Here is a 27,756-nt window from a genome sequence, read left to right on the forward strand (position 1 = left end):
GATGGGTAGGACAGACAGGAGGATAAACGTTTTCATGATGAATGACGAAAAGGACTACAACAAATACCAGGCAAGACAGACAGAGAAATAAATTATGTGACAAATTACAGCAACAGAAAAACCCCAAAATGGCAAGACAGATATGGACATACCCCTAAAACTAAAGACAGAAAGAACTATCCCTCTGACAACAAGGGCTGCTCCCCAAAGCCTAAGGCGTGAAGTGGGCAGTTCAGGGACAGACATCTATTCACCACACATTCTGTTATTTTGCTAGCTGAAATAATGACAGCAGAAACATACACCACTGAAACCAGTGAAAAGGTTTAGTGCTTTGATTATATTCTCTCTCAACCAATGCTATACAATTACAAACTATTTCAAAAGAAATAATTAAATAATGACAAAGTAAAGCAGCAAAATGAAATTTACAAATGTTACACTAAACGGTTCATCACAGTTTGTTCAGAGCACACACTGTACTGTACATCAGATACCAAGGCCAGAAAAGACAAGGAGACAGAAAACTGATCAAGTTAAAAACCACCCTGCGCATGAGACAACTACCAGTTGTCATAATTATTGTGAAACCCAATCCTGGCACTTTGATGTAGCCAGCACAAACATCATTTAAAGCAGAAGGCAAATAATGCTGACAGTTATACACTGGCCTGAGTCAAAGGTCAGCAGTTCAACAAAAGGATAACACTGTTATATATGGACAATGTAAGGTGAACGCAATTACAAGGCATTTCTTTACAATGTCTACTCGCCATGCTCAATGTGAATGTGCCAGGATACTTGTTGGTTATGTATTCTGTGTGTGTGTGTGTGTGTGTGTGCATTTGTGTGTGTGTGTGTGACAATATCTTAAGCAAGCAATGAATAAAACAACAGGTCTACGAAGCTTGTCAGGTCGTGAGGTCACAACCATCACAGAGACTTGCCTCTTTACCAAGCAGTAAGCACTGTACAGATGAGGTCAAGCTTGCAGTCAACACACCTACAGGCATACACAAAAAGATGCAATAGCAAAACAAGCTGACCACTTATCTACTGATTATAAAAAGAAAGAAGTTATAATCACAAACATCTCTTTTTCAGTAAGATTGGGACATTACATGATGGCTCCCAAGAAGAACAGAAAGTGACTAAACATTTACTCATGCACATTAAGTCATGCACAATGTGAGAAAGAAAAAGGTTCACCACGTTAACATGGAAAGTGGGATTGCCTGACGTGTTCAATGCCACAGGCACCGTTTTGAGAAGCACTTTCATCAGTAGGAGAGTACTCGGGTTTACTACTCTAGTGCATTTTGAACGGTAATAGTTATCAGTCAACTCCTGTAGTATGGTCACTGTAGTATGGTGATGCTTGGTGTTTCTTCCAGCGCACGCTTAACACGGCAGCGCTAAGACTTGTAATGGAGCTCAGCAGTCAGAGTGAAGCACCACTCAGTGAATGCAGCTCTCTTTCACACCAGCGTGGAAAAGTGTGAGGCATGGACCTCCTCAGACTCTGAAGGTGAAGCATCATCATCCTCCCATGAGTCAATGTCAGTCTCCATGTCAGCAGCCCCCCTCCCCTCCCCCCTGCCTCCACCCTGACCGACAACCAGTGCTCTCTTCACTGACGCTGCCCGTCTGGGGACAGTGCCTTGGACCTGAGGCCCCTGAGGGTGCCGCTGCTGCCGATCTTTCCGGACCATGTGGCTGTCAGCTGGCTCACCGGCTCTGCGGTTCTGTGCTTTCTGCAGACCCGCTATTATTGTCTGCGCTTGCTCATCGTCGATGATGGTGTGACTGTGACCCCCGTCACCGCTGCCTTGTTCCTCAGTCACCCCCAGCCGTCGTGTGATCCTGATGAAGGTGGGGGACTGTGGGGGTTTGCTGCCCTGCTTCCTGAAGCTGCTGCTTCTGCTGGGTGTGCTGGATTCTCCTCCTGCCCTGTGGCCTCTGCCGCTGTCGCTTCTCTTCACACTGCCACTGTCTCTGCGGCACTTTGCACTCCCTATGCTGGAGCGCTTCGGGGTGACGGTGACACCTGAGCGTCTCCTCGCAGAAGAATTTGTGCGCACCGGTGTGGAGGCCGGTCCCTGAGGGGTGCTCACCACATCGCTCCGTCCCTTTGTGCTTCCACTTCTGGTGACCGTTCCCTGTCCAGCGCTCTGTCTTCTGCTGCTGTCGGTTCTGGTGACTGTACCTCTGCCCCCACTCTGTCTTCTGCCGCTGTCGGTTCTGGTGACTGTGCCTCTGCCCCCACTCTGTCTTCTGCCGCTGTCGGTTCTGGTGACTGTGCCTCTGCCCCCACTCTGTCTTCTGCCGCTGTCAGTTCTGGTGACTGTGCCTCTGCCCCCACTCTGTCTTCTACCGCTACTGTGTGTGGTGACAGCCCCTCGTCCAGCACTCTGTCTTCTGCCGGCACTGGACCGGTCACTGTCCTGTCTCATCACCCTCACTCTGTCGTTACTCTGTCTGCTGCCGACACCTTCCCTGCTGCTGCCTTGTCTGGTCACTGTGTTGCTTTGTCTGCTGGTGATGACGCTGGTTCTGCTGACGTTGACGATCACTGGTGTTCTGCCGCTGCTCTGTCTTGTGGCGGTGGCTGGGGAAGATCCTTTTCCACTGCTCTGTCTTCTGACTGCCGTCAGGTACTGCCTGGTCCTCCTGGCTGAAGAGTTTGGGGTCAGTTCCCATTCCCTCTGCCCCGCTGGGGACTGTGAGTCATCAGAAGGGGAAGGTTGGTTTTTCTGCACCGGTGTTGCAAAGTCTGTTTTATCACTGCTGCGGCGTTTGACCGGCCGAAGGTCACCATCACCCTGATTGTCTCCGCTGCGCCGCTTTGTGCACCTGACCCTTGTTGGCCCTGCTGTGTCCGTGCTGAATGGCTCTCCACCCTGCTGTCTGTCACAGCGCTGTGTGCTGTGTGCTGCTGAACAGGTCTGACTGTTGACAGCCGTGTCCTGCTGATGTGTTGTGGCCCTGACCACAAGCGTCTCCACCCCATCCCCAACAGCCATCTGCTTGTCCACCACTTCTGTGCTCGCCTGTTCCTGAGAGCGCCGCTTGCGTGTCCTGACTCCCTCAGACCCATGCTGTGTGCTGATGACAGGTGACTGTTCCATGGACGGTGACCCGATCCACCTGCCTGACACACCAGGGCTTTGGGAAGGCTGCTGTCTGGACGCCTGTATCAGTGGACGATGGGCCGGTTTAGGCAGCGGTTTGGGGGGTGGGTGGGGTTTCTTCTTCCCCCCACCTGAGCCGGGCATCACCTGTGTGGCAGGAGGCTCGCCCTGACCTGTGTGAGGTGTGGGTGTTGTGAGGTGAGTGGTTGTGGTCTTCAGGTCACCGTCCACACCCTGACCCGTGTTCTTGCTGGCAGCTTGGTCCCAGCTGGCTGTCTGCACAGGAAATGTTGGTGTGAAGCTCCCCTTGGTGACAGGGGGGCGGGGTGTGGAGGTGGGGCTCTGCTGCCTGTTTCACCTGACAGTGTTCCTGAAGAGGACTGTCCACTCCCTTGCCAGGTGTGCCTGGCTCCCCAAGCATGCTACGATTCCTTGACGACTGCCTTCGCACAGTCACATGGGGGGACCTGTAGATGGGCAGAGCCTTCTCCGTCTGGCTGCTCACGCTGTCACGCATGGAGGATACTGGGCTCCCTGTTTCACTGGGGTTCCAGTGTTTGCTCACTTCAGCAGCCAGACCTTCTTTCAAGGTGTCCAGGGCGTCTCTTGCATGCTGGATTCCTGTGCCTAAGGTCTGAGGTTGGGGCTGACTTTCCTCAGCAGACAGAGACAGAGTCATTGGCCGAGCATTTTCAACAACAGTCTTAGTTTCCTCAGCAGACTGAACGGGCCGAGTGGCGTTGACTTCGGCTGAAACTCCCTTCTGGTTACACAGCTGTAGTGGTGGCTGATGTGTCACACCCTGACCAGACTGAGCTCTACCAGGAGAGGCCGGTGCTGCAGTCAGGTGCTGAACACCAGGATGAGTCACAGGGGGGGTCCCCTCCATCTCTGCGTTAGACTGCTTGGCTCCAAATAGCTGCTGCTGCAGACGCCTCATGGTGCTGGGTTTTCTCTGCAGTGTCACCCCTGGCCCTCTGTCCTCCCCTGTCCTGCCTCGCAGGTTGTCCCAGAATGCTCGCACGCTGGCAAAACCCCCTCCTTCCCCGGCACTGGCATTACCCTTGTTCTCCTCCAGGGCCGTCATGTCCCCAACACTGCGAGAGCGCCGCCTGTGGCAAGAGCGTGCAGCTGATCTCATGGAGCCCCCAAACTGCTGCTGGATGGCGGCCACTGCTGGTGTGACGGCCTTCTGTGGGACAGGGGGGCCTGCCTTCTTCACTGGGACACCTGGTGGGACTTTATTCTGTGTGACAATTAGAGTGACTCTGGTTTCTGTGACATCCTCAGTTTCTGTGGCTGGCTGCATTTTCAGTGAGGTTGGTGTGGCCGTACTCGCTGTGATTGCTGGTATGTTGGGTAGGTTGTCTTTCTCACCCAGGGCCTGTTCAGAATCTTGTTCATCATGACAGGTCAGGTCAGCTTTCTGTTCTGTCACTGGCTGATCCTCCATAGCAACTGTTCTCTGTGCTAAGGGGAGGACGTTCTCGTGAGCAGCTGACACAAAGTTTGGGGCGGATGCCTGTGGCTTCGCAGTCCTTACAGCTCCAGCACGAGTCAGGGCCCCATCCACACTGCGTGACCTGCGGCGTTGTGGACCTCGCACCCTCATAGATGGTGTCAGGGGCCTAACCTGACTGAAGCACTGCGCTGTGCACACGTTCACAGAGAACGCTACGTCTTCATGGTGGAAGGGGTGACGTACAACTTCTCTCTGGCTTCTTGTCTCGTGTGACAGGGTTTCCTGTGGCTTTGATGTGGTCGTCTGCATCATGCCTGCTTCTGGATCAGGGGCTGTAGGCAGAGAGATGTCAGCCTGAGAGGAACTGGGAAAGTGATGCATGTCCTCTTTCAGCAGTGTAGCAGCAGCTTGCAGGGTGTGCTGGGTGCAAACAATGTCGGCGAACTCCCTTGGTGGTGGAGGCAATGACTCAGGGATGTAGACTGGTTCTGCCCTCACACTGGTAGTTCTTCTACCATCAGGTCCTTCTGATCTCACATGGCTTGTCCCTTCATTCTTCTTTTCTTTTGGTGTAATTTCTTCAACATTCTCTGTAGACTTCATACTTGTCATCTCTTCACAGTTCTCCTGTTGTTGTCTTTTTTCTGCAGTTTTCTCAGTTGACAGCGCGCCTGTCAACTCTTCACGCCTCTCCTGTTGTGATGTTCCCTGTGTGCATTTTGGTTGAGTATGGTGAACAGGATCAGTCCATAAAGCTGCTGCCCACCCTTCCCCTGTCTGGTCCATCATGACAACATCACCATCATCTTCAGCAACACAGGGAGATGTCTGCCCTGCTCCATGAAGACCTTTTGAGATGGCTTGACCAGGGGCATCAGAAAAACAGTTCACACTGCTGGCATCCCCCTGGCTCAAGTCATCCTGGTCCATATGGTCTGGGGTGGAGGGTCCTTCTGGCTCCTGTTTCTTCCCCAGCCTGACAGGAGAAGACTGCAGCTCACCCACAGTCAGGGAGGAGACACGAGTGTGGACCTGTGAGGCACCAGCCCCGCATCCTTCCTGCAGTTTATCCACCAGACTGGACAGCTCGCTCTGAACCCTCGACTTGACCTCATCATACGCTTCGCAGCTAACAGGTCGGGGAACCTGTGACCCCTCATCACACCTTTTGTTCCCGAAGATGTTGATTTGCTTGGGCAGGTGGTGAGATGAAGCAGGGGGGTGGGTGAAGGATGACTGTGGTTGGGTGCCAGCAGTGTGTGTATCCCTGGAGGCACTAGCTGCTGGTGTCCACCCTGGAGGAAGGATCTGACCTCCGCCACCGTCAGAACAGACTGCCTGACTACTGGCCATGTGCCTGTCAAACCCTACAGACGCCATGCACTCAAGGCTGCGTGAGCGCCGCCGCCTCAGAGAGGTCCCTGTCTTGGTTCTCTCTCCAGCGCCATTTCCATCCACCGACCTGATGCCACCGCCCAGACGCATGGGGGACGAGGAGTATTCCATCAGCTCAAACTTCCAACTGTGAGGCGGCGGTTTACCAACCACTTCCGCTACAGAGGATGGATCATGAGCTGTATCAGACCTGCCCTTGTGGGAAACGACTGGCCGCTTGTCCACTGCTGAGGGTGAAGACCTACATTCCATCTGCTTGTTGACTGACACATCAGGCTGTCTGCCCGGGGGTTTGAGTGGCCGTGTCAGTACACGCCGGCCCAGTGTGGGAGGAGAACGCTCCAGTTTGACCAGAGGGAAGAAACCCTCATCAGCCGATGGGATGCCACCCTGTGTCACGCCATCACCACGCTGCACACAGGGTGACAGAGCATCACAGCTGCGACTCCTTCGTCGGGACGTCAGCTTTTTACCGAACCAGGGTAACTTTCCCTTGAAAGGATTGCTGGATTTTTTAGCATTTTCTTTTTCACCGCTACCCCCATCCCCAACTAATTTTCCCTCTAGCTGTGAAGGCAAGGTGTCAGCTTTAGTGACGACCCCTTTCTGGGCAGAGTTCGGGACAGAAAAGGGAATGCCTAGCCCCTCCACATGGGGGTCAAAGCGTTTGGGAGGGACAGGTGGGGGAGACACCGAGGCCCTTTCTTTACACACAGGTGGTCGTTCAGACCACACTCTATCACGGCACTGCTTGCTAGGCACGGCGTAGACGGGTGCGTCATCCACGCTGCGGGAGCGACGCCGATGTGCTCTGCCCTTCACAGGCATAAGCTGTGGACTGCCATTCTGGCTGCTGCTGTCGTCATTGGCAGCAGGAATGTCGCTGTACACAGGGCTGCTGGACGGGAGGACATCCTTCACCTGGTGATACACGTCACCACCGGGGGAATGCGGGAAGGGAGCAAACCCAGGACCTGGCCTGCTGGTGCTGGTGATGGTGACCGCCACGGAGGGAGAGCAAGTGGTGAGGGGGGAGGGGCAGCGAGGCGTGTTAACCGGGTTCAGCTTGGGCTGACCACGAGGGCTCCAGCTGACCATCACCCTGTCCAGGGACCTCTCCTGGCTGCAGGGCAACACACTGTATCGTGAGGATTAGACAACAGACACATTGATACACAACACGCTCATCTACGTTACAGCCAGAGAACACCACATGTACAGAGCAATCATACCTGTGCTTTACTAACACATGCGAATTTCAGCAACAGACATATTTATAAAAACACACTCATCTACAGCCACACACCACATGTTTATGCCCAACACACTGTGTCATGAGGATTAAATGACAGACACATTTATACACAACATACTCAACTACAGTCATAGAACACACCACATGTTTATGCCCATCACACTTATACCCATTACACCTGTGCCTTAGAAACACACTCTGCCATGAGAATTAAACAGACACATTTAGAAACAATCAAACATATTCATCTACACTACAGCCATAGAACACATCACATGTCTATACCCATTACATCTTGCCTCACGAACACACTCTGCCATGAAATTAAACAACATTTACAAGTTCATCTACAGCCACAGAACACACATGTGTTTACCCACCATACTTGTGCCTAACTACTGAATAAACTGTTTGTATGTATGTATGTATGTATGTGTGTATATATATATATATATATATACAGTTTATTCAGTGTATATATATATATACACACATTCATATATATGTATATCTGTGTCCATCCTGTATAATGTTCATAGATATCTCTTTATGATGAAAGATACTTATATTCAGTCATAATGTCAACACACACCAGACATCATGGACACTGAGGAAGAAAAGGAACAGAGGAAGGAAAAACACACAAAATGTCTGTCTTGCTCTTTCTTTCTTCCAGAAACGTACAATCTGAGCCTCACTGGATAAACCACTGACTCCCAAAACACACCCCACTAGTGACTGGCCATGCACAGACTTCCAGTTCCTGATACAATCCCTCCACCAAAGGCATCATTAGCCACGGCCCCTCCCCATCAAGCCTACACACACACGCACGCACACCCACACGCATGCACACCCACACCCACACAGGGTCCATTTATAACTCACCAGGCAGACATCATCTTTTTGTGGGGACTGATGGTGGCAGTGCGCAGATGCTCTCTGGTTGCCTGCCAACACAGTAACAGTGAACAGTTCACACTAATCCTTTCTGAAAAATGCACTCCTCTCTTCAACACACTGCACCAAGAAGTTGATCATAGTGTTCATTTCTGAAAGTGGTACCACAAACCAAAAAATCGTCACTGACCAACAGAAAATCCAGAGGAAGCAATGATAGGGGGAGGAAAGACATTTGTGGTCAGTTCAACAATGTGGTCAGTGTAAAGCCAGTTTCAAATTCATGTGATATGACGGCAGGTTCCTCTGATCCAACAATCACTGAGAAGAAGGTCCTTGACAAGTCCTCTAATGGCTGTGCAGTGCAATACATTGTCACACCAGTGTTACTCTTTTTGTGTGGTGCATCTACCCCTGAAAATGGAGTATGGCTGCCTACATGGCGGGGTAAAAACGGTCATACATGTAAAAGTCCACTCATGCACATACGAGTGAAAATGGGAGTTGCAGCCCACGAACGAAGAAGAAGAAATGTGGTGCAACTGCATGCACTTGGACAAAACGCACCCTTACATTCATACACATTCTACATAAAAATATTATTTTTCTCTTCCCTCAGAAAAAAAAAAGAAAGGAAAATCAAAATCTCTGGTTGTTTTCAAACTGTACTGATACTGTTTTTCACACGCCTTCAAATTACGCCAGATCCTTCTCAACCCTTCAGCTCAACATATAAACACAAGTATCAGTGAAGATATCACATCTGCCCCTTCTGCTCAACACATTAACACAAGTATCAGTGAAGATATCACATCTGCCCCTTCTGCTCAACACATAAACACAAGTATCAGTGAAGATATCACATCTGCCCCTTCTGCTAAACACATAAACATAAGTATCAGTGAAGATATCACATCTGTCCCTTCTGCTCAACACATAAACACAAGTATCAGTGAAGATATCACATCTGCCCCTTCTGCTCAACACATAAACACAAGTATCAGTGAAGATATCACATCTGCCCCTTCTGCTCAACACATAAACACAAGTATCAGTGAAGATATCACATCTGCCCCTTCTGCTCAACACATAAACACAAGTATCAGTGAAGATATCACATCTGCCCCTTCTGCTCAACACATAAACACAAGTATCAGTGAAGATATATATGCCCCTTCTGTTTAACATGTAAACACAAGTGTCAGTGAAGATATAACATCTGCCCCCTCTGCTCAACATATGAACAGAAGTATATGTGAAGATATCACATCTGTTCCCTCTACTCAACATGTAAATGCAAGGATCAGTGCAGATATCACATGTTATCTTTACCATTTGAGAATGATAGAATTAAGAGAAGAGCAAACACTGGCAACACATTCTTCATGCATTCATGGTAATTCCCACATACACTTCCATACAAGTTTGTGTGGGCTTTTACATGTCTGACTGTTTTTACTATGCTATTAAGGCAACCATACTCCATTTTCAAGGATGTACATGCTGGGCATGTTTGTGTTTCCAAAACCTCACCAAACACTGACATGGTTTACAGGATCTTTAATGTGCATATTTAATCTTGTGCATGTGTATACATACGACGGGGATTAAGTCACTAGCAAGTCTGCGTATGTTGAAAAAAACAACATATTTCCACACTTAATCCATCAGCTGCCAATACCAGGATTGAAGCCAGTGCCCTCAGACTTTAAGTCCAACACAGTTACACTGATCATTCCACTACTGCCATCACTGTTGTTCACATAGTTACATACACTTCATTACAGTACCCTCAGACTTTGTCCAGCACTCTGATCGCTCCACTAATGTCATCAATGTTGCACACATGGTTCCACACTTCATTGCAGCATGCTCAGACTTTAAGTCCAACACTGATCATTCTGCTAATGCCACCAGTGTCGTACACATTATTACACACACACACTTCGTTGCCAATGAAAAAGACAAAAGACAGACACTCACAAAAGTGGACGGCAAGGAGTGATGTTTTGCATTCTCCTTGTTCTCCCCAAACTGGAACACGTCCTGCAACAATGAAGCAAGCCAGTAATTCAGTCCATTCTTGACACAAAGTCATCTGCTAACAACGGTCACATATACAGCACCATAATGAATGATGAAGGATAAAAAACGCCACACTCGCACACCCTGCTTTCCTTTAGTCGCCCTGGACTCAAAACAAACAAAAAAGAACAAAAACATGAACAAGAGAAACTAAAGAAGCAGGAAAATATGACTGGATATTTCAAAGTCAGAATCCTCAGTGTATATTCTGTTATTTCTCAATATATCTGAGCTGGTGGCTGCTCACACACACACACACACACACACACACACACACTGACACACACACGTACACACTGACTGGTAAACGCACAAACATACACATATCACTATGAACACTGACCACTCATTCAGCACAGTGGATTCACACAGGTTCATCACAGCCTTCAGTAGCATGCATCTTTTCCCATCTTTTGGTTTCTTTCATGCCACGTTAATTAATGACTGTTCACTGCCTTCTAACAGACGCAGGCACACATCACTCTGCAAAACTCAGACCATTTTTCCATGCTGCCTTGATCATGCAGGAAGATGCACTGCAGCCCACATTCCCCTGTACCCCAAAACCGTACACACATAACACTGCCAGTGTAAAGCATTGACAATAATGATAATGGACATTTATATAGCATGTTTCTCCAGAAATACTGCTCAAAGAGCTTTACATTTCCTTCCCCACTCCCAGCCTCCCCTATCAATACCCCTCTCCAGCCCAAACCTCCACCCCCCCCTAGCCCCCCCCCACCACACACACACGAAAGAAAAACCACCCACCCACCCATGACACCCTCCAGAAAGCACATCCCTGCAACATGCACTCAGGCACTCACACACAAACACACCGACACTCACCAGCACAATGCCATACACACACAGCAAACAGCCTCTCCACAACAAAAACATGCACCCAAAACCAGATCATACCAAGACCAGGACGAAAACAAAAAATAACACCAAAAATAAAAGCAGCAAGATCGTGCAATCACTCACAGCCTTCTTTCCACCTGCGCCACCGGTGAACCTGAAAGGGGTCAGGGAGGGGGTGGTGGCGACAGGGGTGGCCTTGCCAAAGGTGGAGAAGGTGGAGGGGGAGGAGGCAGCAGCAGCGACAGGGGTGGTGGTGATGCTGTCGGAGCTGAGGTCGATGGTGTGGGGGAAGAGGGAGGGGTCCAGTGCCGGAGAGTTTTGCAGCAGGGAGAACCGTCCACGCTCCGGCACCAGGGGGCTCCTCTGCTCCTCCCCGGGGGGAGTGGCTCCCTCCCCCTCCTCCTCCCTGTGCCACGACACCCGCGACTCGTAGTATTTCTGTCAACAGCAAACACTGGTGAACCATACAAAAAATGAATGAGTGCCTTAAAGCAGCTCTACCCAGTCAGCTCTACCCAGGTAGAGTCACGACACCTGTGACTCATAGTACTTCTGTCAACAGCAAACCAAACGCCAATGAATCATACAAAGAATGAATGATGAGTGCCCAAAGGCAGCTCTAAACAGTTGGCTCTACCCAGGTGGGCAGCCTGTTGTGAAAATGACTTCAAGTTTGTAAAGCACTTTAGAGTTCAGAGTTTGGTCTCTGTCTGAAGTTAGGTACTATGTAAGTTTCAATGATAATAATGATGACTATAATAATGAGAACGGGGGCAGGGGGAGGGGACTAGGAGAACAGGGGTTTGGGACAGTGTAGGCACGACCTCAAAGGAAGGCTGGACTTTGGATGGAGAGGGGACAGAGATGAGAAGAGAGGTGTGGAGGGGTGGGTGGGGGGGGGTGAAGATATAGGTGAGGGAAAGGAGATAGGGTGAGTGGTGTAGCTGACACAGTTTGCACACGATAACAATAATGGCGATAATTGTGTGTGGTTTGTGGCAGACACTTTCTGAAAACTGTCATTGCCCAAGACATGCAAAACATGTAGTTGCTGACTATGGTTATTATCAAGCAAATTTTGTTTTCAACATAATGACTGTAGATGGCTGATGACAGAACCACAATGAAGGCGAAGCAGTGAGCCATGGAACGTCTTGGGAACAGATCTTACACACTTCTAAATAATGTCACAAAAATCAAGTTCTCCACATCAACATACACATCAAACACCCTCAGCCAAGCATTACACATGTTTCACTTCTGACCTGAATCACTTTAACCGCCTGTACCTTCTCAGTTTCTGTGAGTAAATATGCGAGATGACCGAGCAGAGTATCAACCCACCTTGCACACAAGGTTATATTTCGCTTCAATTTTGACATTTCACAACATCAGTATCATTTAACATTCACCGAGCAAACACTTTAGTCTATCAATGTACTCTCAAAAATCATCAGCTTATGGAGATACAAGGGTTGTTTTTTAACAGTAAGAATATGAAACAAACGTAAACCTGAGTATCATAATTTGCCTAGCATAAACCACAGAATGGAAACACATGGGTAAACACCACACTGACAGCAAAACCTACCTCTGGTAAGTGACGCTTGTTCCACAAGCGCACAAACATCTTGAAGTAGGTCTTGCGCTTGGGAGAGGACAGATCTTTGGATTGCTTCTTTTGCTGCAAACAGAGGCACAGACAGCGATGAGGGGTGGGTTTTCTCGCATGGTCTCTTTGCAACAGACAAAGAGGAACTGACCATAAAATTGCGCTGTTTGAAAAGATACATTTTGCAACGAAGAAATGCAGAAATGGGTTCCCATTCTGACATGGGGGATAAGAAGGAGGGATGTTGGTTTCTGTGCGAAGGATTTCATGTTTGCTATGAATTGTTACTTAAAAAGCATGGCCCCAGCCTTCTGCTGCTGTAAATGAAGTTTTGATCTTCAGATATGCTTTTGTTGTTGTTGTTGTTTTTGTGCCCCAGAATTTGGGACATTTTATTTTCTGTGTTGGATGATGATGATGGAAATGACGATGCTGCTGCTATGGGCTATGGATGTACTTCTTCTTCGTTCGTGGGCTGCAACTCCCACATTCACTCATATGTACATGAGTGGTCTTGTACATGCATGACCGGTTTTACCCTGCCATGTAGGCAGCCATACTCCATGTTCAGTGGTGTGTATGCTGGGTATGTTCTTGTTTCCATAACCCACCGAACGCCGATATGGATTTCAGGATCTTTAACATGCGTATATGATCTTCTGCTTGCGTATACAGATGAAGGGGTTTCAGGCACAAGCAGGTCTGCACATATGTTGACCTGGGAGATCAAAAAAATTTCCACCCTTAACCCACCAGGCACCATAACCGAGATTTGAACTTGGGACCCTCAGATTGAAAATCCAACGCTTTAACTACGGGATCCTCAGATTGAAAATCGAACACTTTAACCACTTGGCTATTGTGCCCATCACTAATTGAGGTACATTTAGGTTTCTGACTACTTGACATGTTGTACTTCATGCTTCCTTTCATAAGATATTCCGGCATGAACCAGGTCTGAGAGATGCAGACACCTGCAGTGTTGGTCAGGAATCTTGCGCATCACTCCATCCTAAAGATACATCTGTGAAGTAGATTACCCTTAACTGTGTAGTCCCAGTCTTCCCATTTAAGCCTATAGCAAAAATCAACTCTGGGCAAAAGCCAGTCTCAGGCTGAAAAATCCCACTGGGGATTGAACCTGCGTCCTCCCAGTCATCATTCCACCAAGCTAACCACTTTCACACAGCTGCTGGTGTTCAGATGTTCTCTGTGTTTGATTCTGGTCACCTTTGCCCATATATACGTTATCAGTGCAGTCACTGTCACAATTATCACAGATAAAAAAATTGATGACAGAGCAATGGCAAACACTACCTTATGCACTCATTTGCAATCAATTTGTGAATGTGTGTTGGTTGCAAACATGTTCTGTTATCCTGCTTGCAGTACATTTCTATGTTGTTGTTGTTCTATTTATTGCAGGCATTCCTAATTACAAACTACACTCATGTTCCGCAGTCAGAAATGAAAAGTCAGCAGAAATTGTCATCCATCAACTGATGCGAACTAATGTGTACACCTTAACCCCTAGGCTGCCTGCATGACGAGATAACTCGTCATGGCAAGCATGTATGCTTCGCTGCCTGCATGACGAGATAACTCGTCATCGAAATATTCTGACTTTTCCCTGTTTTGCATTCAGTTCGTTGGCAAAAATGCTGGTAGCTTTAGCTTGGGGAATCTTTCTGGATTCTATTCATAGCTAGAAACACCATCTGCGTCATAAGGCAGTCGTTTATTTGAACGTTTTGGTTGGGTTACTGGCCGCAGTCTTTGCCTGGCTCCTCTCCTCGCTCGCTCAACAAAATGTTGGACTGACTCCGTGCTCAAGACATGCGCTCGTGGCGAACTAAATCAACCAAGATTACTTTCTTCAGCTAATGCTCAGAAAGAATTGGAGCATAAATTCGAAGGAGAAGACAGTGGTGAACATTTATAGAGCGATTTGATAGAAAATAAAGGGAGCAATCAAGAGAGTGGCCAAGATACAACTATCAGTGAGTGATGAAGGCTGTTCAACTCTAGCAGACGAATTTTTAGCAGGGCACCGTATGAGCTATTTTCTTGGCACTCAGCCAACGCGGTCTGATGAAGTGACGGTGTGAGAGGGGTGAAGAGGAGGAGGGTGGAGACTGAGGGGGCGTGGCCTCACATCCATATTATCACTTGCAGAAGTCACAATGCATCTATTTCTTTTTCAGTTTTTTTTATATTGTGGTTGTTCTAGTATGATTTTGTGTGTGCAGATATTCATTTGTCCAGAAAATGATATTTTTGTGCAAATTACCAGACTAATGTTTGTAATGAACAAGTTGAAAATGTGACAAAAAACAAAACACTGATTTCAAAACAACAGCATGTCACTTAAAATGCATAAAATGGGAAAACATCATGTGTTTTGTATTCTTTATTCATTTCCCTTTCAGAAAATATATACTTTTATGGGTCTTTCTCCAATAACAAAGAGCACAGAATTTTTTGAAAATTTATACCCGTTTTTTGTGAAAAAACCCTGGCAAATAGATTTCACTTAAATCTTATTTTCCTGGCAGCGAAAGGGTTAAGGGATTATCATGCACAAACCTTTATGTTGCATATATGTGAGAATGAGACACAATACAACTCTGGATGTCTGCATGGCACTGAACAACTGGTGTTAGAATGCGAGACCCTTTGATGAGAATGTGAGAACCTTTCTCAAGCACACTGAGTGTCACGAACTATTGCCAGCATGAATGAATTCTGCAAGAAAGACACAGATGTTTTGAAGCTGTGTGATTAGTTCTGTCTGAGTCAGCTCCAGAAATCAAGCTACCAAGGAAAATTATTTTGACACCAGGAATCTTCTTACCTCTTCTAAAAGCCATGACCTGAACTGGGCTTGCTTGCTTATGTAGTCATCCATTGAAATCTTGTCTGTTGAACACACACACACACACACATATTACAGAGTGTAACATTCATACACACACACATACATACATACACACAGACACACACAAAGTACTGATTAGATTCATATGCAACTATTGCAAGTCACCAAAAGCCCTAACCTTATTATGTACAATCTGCACAAAATCTGTGCCAATCAAATCACAAGTAGTAAATTGCCAGGTAACCCACATTATAAGACAGAGCTGAAATCTCCATGTTTTTTTTTTATGAGGGTGGCTCAGGTCAAATGTCAAACTGTACAGAGTAAGCCAGTGTATAAGACAGACAGTAAACAGCTTGGGCATTTGACAAGTGTGTTTTTCTGGATCTTTACAGAAAATGGAAAAAGAGAAGATATATAAAACATAAAAAAGACATGTATCATAATCATGGCTAAAACTGTAAAAGAACCCTAGAAGGACTCTTTGCCAACAAAAACCAAAGAGACTTGAGTCTGACAGTCAATTACCCATTCTATTATATCATAAGTTATAAATATTTGTAGCCCTGCTACTGTACTGAAAAATGAATGGTCAAATTTTGGGATCTTGCAATACTAGGATTCCACAATGTTTGATTTTGCCGAAATGAAAGTAACCAAAAGTCTTATATAAAACGATTGTATACATTAAAAATGATTGTATACATTATTCATTCAATGTACGCTTTGGGGGCATAACATTCAATTATTTCTCAGTTTATCACGAAGACCATAACCAAGAAAAATCTCACTTTGTTCCATGCCACGTTTCTTTTGAACTTCCCGTTGTTTTGAGCGCCTCAAAGACTGTCGTGCCAGCTGTTTCTCTGCCCTGCTGACTGGTGCTGACAACTCCTCACCAGTCTCTAGAAACACAGATTGTTTTATAATATATGAAAAGTTAACACACAATATATAATGTGTGTGTGTGAGTGTGTGTGTGTGTGTGCGCGCGCGTGCATGTGTTTGTGTGTCTGTGTGTATGTCTCTGTCTGCTTGTTTGTGAATGTAAGCATGTGTGTGCATGTTATCATTGGCAAAAGATGGCAGTATTCTTCCTTTCTTGTCTGTTGTCATGTGCATTTTGTCTGCATATATATCATATATCTCAGCTTATTTTGGTTGTGCCTCCTGTACCTCCACCTGGGAAGAGCAGTGCCATCAGTTCAGAAGGATAGATAGATAGATATAGATATAGATGTCAACTCATTCTCAGCACTGGGCATATGACATAGATCTATAAAAACATTGTTGAATACTATGGATGAAGTGAAAGATTATAATTACTGTCTGCTGTAGTAAACCAGAACCCTGCATTCAGATCAGCTACTAAGTTAGCTTCCAGCAGTGTGTTGGAGTGAAATGGGCAGTCAGTGGTGGCCAAAACAGCAAAATGAGAAACATTAATCAATGTGATTAAAATCAAACAAAAACTTATCCTCTAACTTGTAAAAAAAAAAAAAAAAAGTTTGCATTTTAAACCACAGCAATAACCTCTGAGTAAGTTGAAACAACAGTCCTCGAATTACCTGGGTAAACAAAAATTTCAGATGAAAACCAGTACGTATACAACATGAAACAATGACAGATAAATAACACCCCAAGATAAACTGAAATGATAACAATGAACAGCTAGGAAAAAATTTTTCTGCCTTCTAATGGCAGCTGTACGTACACATACCGGCAAAAGGGTCCGTGAGAGAGGATGCACTGCTGCCCCAGGACTCACTGCCGCTGTTCTCGCTGCTGGCACTCTCATCTCCTGCATCCTGGTCCACTGCCGGACAGGACTTGCTCAGCCGACCAAGGTCCTGCAGGTTACTCCGACGTCGTTGAAGTCGGCTGGCATGTATATGTGCAGAAGACAGGGCAATGATTGAATGAAGCAGTCATGTACACACAATACTGTATCGAGGTCAATAATAACAATACAAGTAATAAAAATAACAATAATGATAATAACAATGATAATATTGATTATAATAATAATGATAGATAACAATAATATTGATGATAAATATGACATCACAGACACACAAACACACATGCACACTTCATATTCTAATCACACATGCACTGAACAGTAACAACACCTTTTCAATGTATTCAACTTCAAGCCAGTCTACAATACTAGTACAGCACCAGTTACTGTTCATTATATATGCACCGAACAATGAATTCAGATTCACAGAGAACTTCTGAATTCATGAATAAGATTCACAGATAACTTTGTCTTGTCAGCTCTCTGTAGAGCACACATACAGGGTAATGATTTACACAAAAGCACATGCATACACAAACAAAAACATGTATGCACAATCATTCACACAAATCCACATTTTGTGACATCATACAAAAAGCAGGGAAGTGTGTCTTTATTTTCATTTAATCATGTGGAAATATGCAAGTCTGAAGGCTGTTAATAAGTGTTATTCTACTAAGAACCATTGCTACTAGTACTACTAATGAGTGCTACACACAGACTCACGCACACACGTTTGCACAAAACACACAAACACAAATATATACACACACACACACACAAACAAAAGAAGACAAGAGAGGCAAGGCCTTCAAGACTCATTTGTGATACACTTTTTTTTTTTAAATCCAAGCTTTTTATGTATTGAGTATAATTTCAAAATGTAATGTTTAAGATGAGAAAGATCAGTTTAACGCAAATTAAGTCCCCTAGCATTAATTACAGAGTAATTTCCCTTTTTTTACTATCTGCACCAAAACGTTTGCAAAATAAATAAAACTTCCATGCTTAGCAAAAGAAGTTCCTGTTTGAACAAAAAATGATAATAATGACTGCTCTTGTTATTGGGTCAGAATATCAGATCAAAGTGCCAAGTTTAGAGAATACAAAAAAATATAAAAATAACAGTAAATGCAGTTTGCATATAAATTATAATTAGGCTTCTTTTTTTTTTCTTTTTTTTTGTGCCCATCCCAGAGGTGCAATATTGTTTTAAACAAGATGACTGGAAAGAACTGAATTTTTCCTATTTCTATGCCTAATTTGGTGTAAACTGACAAAGTATTTGCAGAGAAAATGTCAATGTTAAAGTTTACCACGGACACACAGACACACAAACACACACAGACAACCGAACACCGGGTTAAAATTATTCTGGCACCTATAACTGGGGGGGTTCGTAGCAGATAAATCTGGGTAGTGGACTAATTCATTTCAGTTCCGCTTCAAGTCCGTGAAGTCGTGATGATGATGATGAGGATGGTATGGGATATGGGTGTGTGTGGGGGGGGGGGGGGGGGGCAGGAGGAGGGATAGTGGATGAAACAGTGAGGGGGGTGGGATTTGGGGGGGGGGGAGGGGAGGGGGATTGGTCTAGTCTGATGTTTTGGAGACCCTTGACACGAATGTGTCAAGTGTTGTGGCCTCCACTGTTCCTTGTTGGAGATTGTTCCAGTCTTTGATGGTTCTAGGTAGAAAAGCTGCAGCTCTGTACTGGGTCCTTGATGTGATCAACTGGAATTGTCTGTCATGGCCACGACGACTACGGTCAGGTTGGGGGACAAGTTTTTCTTTCAGGCTGGGACAGTGGACAAGGCCTTGGTGCACTTTGAACAGCATGCAGAGTCTTGCAACTTGCCGCCTTTTCTCCAATGAGGGCCATCCCAGTGTGTCCAGCATGCTGTTTACACTTGAGGTGTTCCTATACCTGTTTAGGACGAAGCGTGCAGCCAGTACCTATACTACTACTACTACTGCACACACACACACACACACACACACACACACACGACAAAATCCATCATTTTCAAGGAAGACAGATAAACACTGGTCAGGTGTGCTTTTTTTTACATCCAGTCCCCACCCTGAAAAGGGTCTACAATACACAATATTAAATAATATCATAAACATGGTGTTAATACAAATACATGGGGGGGGAACATTAAACACACACACACACGCGGCGCTCACACACACACACACAAACACATGCATTGTGTTATTGTTAATAGCATGTAAATGAAAATAAAGACAGAACAAAATACAGAGAAACATACACTGGCTGAAACTGAAACTAGAGCACGCCAAACTGTCCTAGTTGTATTTTTAAAATTCAAGACTCATGATCAGTACACTTTGACAATGTGGAGTTGTTGTTTTTTATAACACAGTGAGTAGTTTAAAAGGTCGGTATTTCATCACAACAACAATCTTAAATTTTCATAAATCCATTATCAAACTACACACCTGAACATTGTTCTGATCCACTTAAAAAATCCGCGTTGTCTGCAGTCGTACAGAACTTGTCAACATAACGCAAGCTGTGTTTCCACATTTGAAAAAGGTGCTGTTCAAAAGTGGGCACACAAATCTGTGACGTTCAGCGCAAGTCAAAATATAGAATTCTCATTCCCCTTGATTCTCTGGGGAAATGTACTGGGGGTGATGTCCCTTCACTAAAGCGGGCCAGCGCACTTGAGGACATATCAAAGATAAACGTGTCGTTGTGTAACTAGTGAAAGACACATTTATATTGAATCGAATGGGATTTCTATTCACGATCTGCAACATTTCCGAGTATAATCTATTCCGGATAGAGACCAAAGAGAATCGCATATTAATAAGTTGCACAGTTACCCAGTTGGGTATCGTCTGCTAGGCCAACACGTCGTCTGCTGCACCCAGCTGTTGAGAGAGAAAATTACATTCCATATCCGCGATAAAGTCGTGGTGATGGCGTTTCACAACTGTTTCAAACCATCACAGTATTTTAGCATGGTTCCTTATGCAATTTGTGTCAGTAACTTCTGCAAAAATATGTTTGGATTCAATGTCAGTGTCAGTTCTAATCGGTCCATGTGCAGTATTATTTCTGTCAGCAAGAAAACAAAAAGAACAGTGAATAACGTAAGATTGAAAAGTTCCTCTGTCGGCAATGACAACGTTTTAGTGAACGAAACAGAAATTAAAGAAGTGACTTCAAGAAACGCTGCCCAAGTGCTGGAGAAGTATGACACGATTTTGCTGGATTGTGACGGGGTGTTGTGGAGGACTGACCACATCACCCATCTGCCAGGTATAGTGGCTGCCATGGACACTCTGCAGGCATTAGGCAAGCAGATTCTCTTTGTCACTAACAACAGTATGCATGCCCGACATGCTTACATTGACAAGTTCCATCAGCATGGATTTCATGCGCCTGTGGAGGATGTGTTCTGCGTGGCCTATGCCAGTGCAGTTTACCTGCAAACCATCATACATGTGTCTGGCAGTGTGTACGTCATCGGCAGCCCTGGTATGTCTGAGGAGCTCAGCCTTGCTGGAATCACCAACTTTGGGTTAGGGCCCGACCCAGATCCTGTTTACCACAACATTCAAGACTTGCTGGAAGTTCCTCTGCGAGATGATGTACAAGCTGTTCTGGTTGGTTACGACAAACATTTCAGCTTAAACAAACTTTTTAAAGCCTGCAGTTACCTGAGTGATAAGAAGTGCCTGTACCTGGCCACCAATGACAAAGAGAAGTCAGTCCATGTTAGTCCAGGGCGTTGCCAACCTTTGACAGGAGCCATTGTGGATTGCGTGACCTCCGCCGCCAAACGTCAACCAGAGGTACTGGGGAAGCCGGACACACACCTGTTTGACTGTATCCAGGCCACCCACCCCGGGGTGGACAGAAGGCGGTGTCTGATGATCGGGGACAGCGTGCCTGTGGACATGGGGCTGGCCAGGGCAGTGGGCATGGACTCTGCGCTGGTGCTGACTGGGGCCAGTTCACTGCACACACTGCCCTCCCACCCCGGCCTGGAACCCACCTACTTCATGCAGTCTTTAGCTGTGCTGGGCGCCTCTTAGCTCTGAACATGTTTTGATATGGAGTGGGGTAAAGAACCTGCACGGATGTTATAGGCTGGAACTGGAGACAAATAGACTGAGACTGGTGTGTGTGTGTGTGTAATACTTTTTATTGACATAAAATGGACAACAGTTACTGCCCATTCCAATATACATCAGCACAAGCATATATGCAGTGTTAAGTGCAGCTAAAAACACCTCACTATACAACATCCAGATAAATAAATAGCATAAAATGTGTGACAGCTATCTAATCTTGACTAATCAGTGTATTTGTTTCGACAGGAATGACACAGTTTGTCCCTTGTCATTCTCAGGGTTTGCTCATGTTTTTTTTCTGCTAGAGTGTGTCAGTGGTCTGGAATGATTTCCCCAAGCTACTCTCAATAATTTGGTGAGGTATCTGTGTCAAAAGGTGTTTTCTTTCATTGATGTGAAATGGATACAATGCATGCAGAATTTTTAAAAAATATATATTCCAATCATGGCATGATTTGTTCAGACACTGTGTATCAAAATTAATATTGGAAACTGCTGTTTTGCCAATTCAGTTGCACTTAAAGAAAAGAACAGGATTTAGATTGAGTTACTTCTGTGCATGCAAACTGTATGTGAATCAGTCACAAGAGTGAAATATGAATGTAATTTTATCTATCTATTCATATAATCAAGCAATTGTATCAGCTGTTTAACCTTCGCTGGCTATCGTGGGTTGTACATGACCCAGAAGGGTACAAAAACGCAAATATCTCAGCCAATTCTTAATATTTTTCTACGAAATTTCAGAAATGCTTCCTACACCTAAAAGGCCAACTTTTGCCAAAAAATTTTAAAAATTCATTATTAATTAGTTAATGAGTAATTAAAGGTGGCGTTTTAACTACACACGGACACTTGTGTGGGTCGTTTATGACCCATGCTCTTCAAAGAGGAAAAAATGTGGTCACCCCTCGAAAGCTCGTGTGGGTCATGCATGACCCATACCTTTTTAATAGTGATTTCAGAAGGTTTAATTTGCAATTAGTGAAGGAAAATAAAGAAGTTTTACTTTCAATAGCCTCACTACCCCACTACTCTCCCACTACCCCTCCCTCCCCGCCCGTCCCTTTCACCTGTCTTCAGCTATAACCCCCTTCCATCCCTTTCTCCAACAGCATGTACCTGTGTGACTGAATATCTTTGATTGTGCGTGTATAGGATGCTACGAGTCATCTCTCTCTCTATCTTGCTGTCTGTCTCTCTCTCTGTGTCTCAGTCTCTCTCTCAATCTCTCTCTCTCAGTCTCTCTCTGTATCTATCTCTGTGTGCATAAGTAGGGTTTGTATGTATGTGCATGTGGTGTTATGCGTTTGTGTGTGTGATCAGTTGTGTGTGTGTGTGTGTGTGTGTGTATGTGCTTGTGTGTGAATGTATGAGCATGTTTCTTCTGAGTGTGTGTTTGTGTGAGTCTGTGTGTGCGTGTGCGAGCACGTGTGTAATCAGTTTTTACAATATGTTTTCCTTTTCTATATTTTGTTATAAGCTTTGGAGGAATATACAGGTTTTTGTCTCTTTAAAGGTATGGGTTGTGGACGACCCACATGAGCTTCCGTGTGTAGTCAAAAGCGACAGCCAGCGAAGGTTAAAGGTCCAAAGGTCTTGTTTGATATCAGCATTAAAGTTATTGATGTCAACAGAATGTGGTATCCATAAAAGAATTATAATTATTTTTAATCAATTTAGCTAAACACCCATGATTATACAGTATTTTCTTGTGTCATTTCATTTACTCAATTATCATGTTTTTGTGTATACTTGCATGTTGCTCATGAGAAACTGACAATACATGTCATGTTTATTTTGTGCACTTGTCATGTGATTATCTTGATCTCCTATGTGCTTAATGTTTTCACACGCAGGATGTGTGGTTTTTAGGCAGTTTTAGGTCACATTCTGCGGTGGTCATTACCTTACCTTAGGATGATATATGAGGTCATCAAATTTCATAAATAACACTTCTCTATGTGTTTCTTCAATCCAGTCAACGTGCCTTACATATAAATAACGTTCATGGAAATGAATCACAAGTACGGTTTGATTACAATTATGTTCCAGATTTAGGGTGTACCCTTTGTTGTTTGGTTTTCTTTTTCTTATTTTTGTTTCTAATTGCCAAGTTTGACATAAAATACTTTATGTATATCTGTGCTTCACAGTTGATTTTACATGTGGTCTTTCAACACACACACACACACACACACACACAAAATGTGTATCATTCTTTCAAAAATCTATATTATTCTTTGTTCCTGTCCCATTTTTGATGTGACAATGTTTTTTCTTTGTACTTTATTTCTTTTGTAATCAGTCCCCTCTGAGATTATTTTTGGTATATTAGCAATGAAGGATCAGAACAAGAAATCCTTTCAAGGGTAGCAAATACAATATCAGTACCATCCAGACTGAAACCTATGTGGCAGGATATCTCCATGAAACATGAAATCATGCTCCTTTATGCATGCTAGATATGGACCCTCACAACAGATTTGGAAAGAAAATTTCAAGCCATAACAAGATACCAAACATCAGATACACTGACCATAACACCAGTGAACAAGTGTGTCAAACCATCAAGCAGCACATTGGACAATATGAATATCTGCTGACATCAGTAAGAAATGAAAAGTATGTTGGCATGACCAGGTGAAAAGACCCAAAGACCTTGCTCAAACATTCTGGGTAACTGTTGAGAGAAGAAGACAGAGGGGAAGACAGAAAAAAAAAATGGACTGGTAAAATTGCAAAACGGATGGGAAAACCATTTGGAGAGACCAAGGCTTTGATGCACAATAAACCGACCTGGAGGAATCTGATTAACTCTTTCCATTCGAACGGCGAAAGAGACAACGTTAACAGCGTTTCAGCTCAATTACCATCATCAAAATATTGCAGGCGGAAGGCTCTTATACTGAAGACGTGAATGTTGACAAAGAATACCACAATTCTGATGACGGAAGCTAAAGGTTGGGTCATTCAGACACCCACTGGACATCCGAGGGGTCTGTGTAGAGGAGAAGAGAGGACTGGCCGTACTGAGTGAGTTAAGAGTTCTTAAGAGTGTTGGCCCCAAAAGACTCTTCACAGAGTTAAAGGAAGAAAAAGACAACCTTCTGATATGGGCAATTGCGACATATCAGTACTATTATGATGATAATCATCCTGTAAATGACCATCCCGTTGGACTGAAGAAAGGTTCAATCATTTGCAAGCTTTGACAACTGTCTTTCAATGTGAGCGAAATTGCATAAACACACCACAATTTTCCACACCAAGTCACCCACATTCATAGTTTCCCCTCACACACACACACACACACACACACACACATAACCTGTGTATGTATGTATGATAAACAACAGTTTTAAAAAAATCACCTGTCACCAATAATGTTTATTGTATAACAAAAAATGGTTTTGATTACATAAGTTAGCACACTAAATAAATGTGGTGTAAGTCTTGAAAACAGAACGAAAAAAAAGAAAATGACTTGACATACTTCTCATGAAAGTTAAATTAAAACGTCATTTCATCTTCAGTGTAACAAACACAATTTAAACAAGCAACTTTCTTTTTCGTAAAATTAAGTGAAAAAAAGTATAATCTCTGTATACAGGGGTGTGTATGCACACATGTGCGTGAGTGTGTGTGTGTGTGTGTGTGTGTGTGCAAGTACTTGTCTGCATGCATGGATGTATATGAGTGCTAATACTGAAGTTGTCACTCTTACTATTCTTGTGTGATGGTGAAAATGATAATGTCTTTTATTTTTGAAGCTTCCTATTGTGTCTTACATTGTCATGACAATTTTGTACTATAATGTATTCAAAAAGAATGTCTATCCAAGAGTGTTTTGATCATTATTTCCAAATACTTCTAGAATAAAAATGTCTATGTCACAAATGGATCTGTCTATCTTGACACAATCCCTGTGACAGTGAAAGAGCAGTTTCTGTGAAGTGCTGTGAATATAATACTGTGCTTAATTTAGTTTGTGCCTTAAATCAGTACAACATACAAATATGCAGGATGCAAACTGCTCATAATCATATTTGATAGAATTTTTATTTTTACATATGTACATTGATGACTATCTTTTTGTGTTTTTGATTTGTGTGAATATGCACATGGTGTTAAATACATCTTACACATAATTTCAAATTTTTCTTCTGTGCATGTGTTGTGGGAGAGGTCACATCTCTGACAACTTTCTTCCAGTCTTTCAGCCAAATGTTACATAATGATGTAATGACAACATGTCTAATCATTGTAATAATAATAAAACCAAACAGATTGTATTATGCTGGTACAATATTGGTGTGCACACCAATGTGTAACAAAATGTATAATATCACTAAATACTTAACAATAAAAAAATAAATGCTAAGAAGTGGTTAAGTGATACAAATGCAAAACCTGTAACTGTAAATGCTGAACAATTTCTAAAAAATGCTTGAAGATGCTTCTCAAAAATCAGACATTTGACAAAAGTACATGGGTATACTTACAATGAATTCTGATAGTCAGATGGGCAAGTTACTTTCAAAAGATATAACTGATGTATATTATCAGTTAACAAATGCTACTGCTCCAAAATACATTGTCAGACTGCAAAACCAGTGATCGCACGGAAAAGAAAATGAGAACAGCTGCAGCTGTGAGCACCCTCTTCCATCCATCTCCCCCTTCCATACTTTTTTCCTTCTTTCTTTTTTTTCCCCAGTTGCTAACAAGTCTGGTACCGTTTATTCGTCCCCCCTAACCCCAGCCAACCTCCTGCTTCCTGCCTTCACACCCCCTCATCGTGAGTTGATGTGTCATGAACCTTTGACAGTATTAAATTTTTTTTTCAAACAATTCAAAAGACAATTACCCAAAACAAATAGATAATAAAAATAAAATAAACACAATAAAACCCCTTTTTTGGGGGGGATTGGGGTGGAGAGGAGTAAGTTACCTCCCTCCCAACCTCCTATTCCATATTCGTCCCCTGAGTCCCTCCTCATCCCCTTCTTCACCTACCTCCCATACTTAACTCTCAAATGTACCTAGCAACACGACTGAATCAGCTCAAAAAAGGAGCGAAGAATTTTAGTGCAAAGACTTTACTATGCTTGCATTACTGCAGCTGTGACAACAATCAGTAATTCATTGTTTTATATCCATGAACTCTTTACATGCACAATTGCACAGGTATAGTTATCAAATTTTCAACGTCATGCCCATGGTGTTAAGACACAGAGTCCAGACACTTATTCATTAAATAAGTACCACAAAAACCACAGACAAAACAGACTTTCAAATATGGCAGCCATGCTGAAAAACAGAGATCAGCTGTAACTAGAAAATAAACAAAATATTGCACTACAATATCTGTTATGATTTTTTTTTCATCTTTAAGAGTAAACATAATAAACATAAATTGTAGCCCACTTATTTTTTCCATTATCTTAAAAACAGTTACAAAAATGAATATCATCCAAAACAAATAAAATAAAATGAAAAAAAACAATAAAAAAAACATGAAAAATGCAGAAATGACCAACTAAGATTTTCTCTCAGTTTCTTTGTTTTTGTTTTATTTCGTTTGTCAGTTCATTTGTAAGTTTTGTCTTTTTTTTTCATGTATAGTTGAGGCAATTTCAATAGAAATCACATGTGATTCAAGAAATCTTTGCCTCTTTCATTCTCATTTTGGTTTTGTTTGAAAGAGAACTGATACTCTAGCTGTATGCCATAAATCTTTAGCTTAAACCACATAATCCTGATGCTAAAACTGATTCCATAACAAGTCATCCATGCTGTCTTTAATCCTGCCAATTGCTTCAAACTTGTGGGTGTTTTAATGAGAAAATCACTATTCAGACAGGTAGATAGACAAGAGATACACCCGTTAAAGTGACAATGCTCCCTACCCTAACCTTTTTCCTTTTTCGATTTTTTTTTCAACGTGAAAATGAAAAAAACAAAAGCAACTATATAGATATTGCAGCAGTTCACTCATTCACAGGTATAGTCTTCAATGGAGAAAACTGGACAGTTGAAAGTAGTTGGTAAAAGTGCTTAATAAAATGTAAAAGTTGGAGAAAAACACAACACAATCACAAGATCTATAAATTTGTATACTACAAATGAGACATATATGACCTGACAAACCTAAATCTATCAAGCAATGTACAAATATGCACTGTACACAGCAATGTAAACTCCTGTGTGTTGATTACAAGTTTCTAGATGACAGGCTACAATTTGTGGACATA

General features: G+C 43.7%; 3 protein-coding genes across 3 annotated transcripts; 1 reads left to right on the forward strand and 2 right to left on the reverse strand.

The window, feature by feature from the left end:
- Positions 1–912: 912 nt before the first annotated feature.
- On the reverse strand, positions 913–3,389 carry LOC143282790 (uncharacterized). Its single transcript, XM_076588555.1, has 2 exons — positions 1,306–3,389; positions 913–1,235 (listed from the first exon to the last, which is right to left on the reverse strand). Exon 1 carries the CDS (start codon positions 3,273–3,275, stop codon positions 1,479–1,481), a length of 1,797 nt encoding a protein of 598 aa, XP_076444670.1. The 5' UTR covers positions 3,276–3,389; the 3' UTR covers positions 913–1,235; positions 1,306–1,478.
- On the reverse strand, positions 3,352–19,947 carry LOC143283306 (uncharacterized). Its single transcript, XM_076589491.1, has 9 exons — positions 19,853–19,947; positions 17,306–17,466; positions 16,377–16,490; positions 15,562–15,626; positions 12,687–12,779; positions 11,219–11,533; positions 10,127–10,189; positions 8,132–8,193; positions 3,352–7,111 (listed from the first exon to the last, which is right to left on the reverse strand). Exons 1-9 carry the CDS (start codon positions 19,858–19,860, stop codon positions 3,352–3,354), a joined length of 4,641 nt encoding a protein of 1,546 aa, XP_076445606.1. The 5' UTR covers positions 19,861–19,947.
- Positions 19,948–20,080: 133 nt separating this feature from the next.
- On the forward strand, positions 20,081–27,017 carry LOC143282792 (glycerol-3-phosphate phosphatase-like). Its single transcript, XM_076588559.1, has one exon. It carries the CDS (start codon positions 20,339–20,341, stop codon positions 21,458–21,460), a length of 1,122 nt encoding a protein of 373 aa, XP_076444674.1. The 5' UTR covers positions 20,081–20,338; the 3' UTR covers positions 21,461–27,017.
- The last annotated feature ends 739 nt before the right edge of the window (positions 27,018–27,756 follow it).

This window comes from Babylonia areolata, chromosome 6 (assembly GCF_041734735.1).
Source record: "Babylonia areolata isolate BAREFJ2019XMU chromosome 6, ASM4173473v1, whole genome shotgun sequence".
Classification (NCBI taxonomy): domain Eukaryota; kingdom Metazoa; phylum Mollusca; class Gastropoda; order Neogastropoda; family Buccinidae; genus Babylonia; species Babylonia areolata.

Bases quoted from the DNA above. Each gene is read 5' to 3' on its own strand.
- LOC143283306 (XM_076589491.1), bottom strand. The intron at 15,627-16,376 runs GTGAGATTTTTC...TGTGTTCAACAG, and splicing joins GAAACGTGGCATGGAACAAA to ACAAGATTTCAATGGATGAC. The intron at 11,534-12,686 runs GTAGGTTTTGCT...TGCTGTTGACAG, and splicing joins ACAAGCGTCACTTACCAGAG to AAATACTACGAGTCGCGGGT.
- LOC143282792 (XM_076588559.1), top strand. From the start codon at position 20,339: ATGGCGTTTCACAACTGTTTCAAACCATCACAGTATTTTAGCATGGTT.
- LOC143282790 (XM_076588555.1), bottom strand. From the start codon at position 3,275: ATGCCCGGCTCAGGTGGGGGGAAGAAGAAACCCCACCCACCCCCCAAA.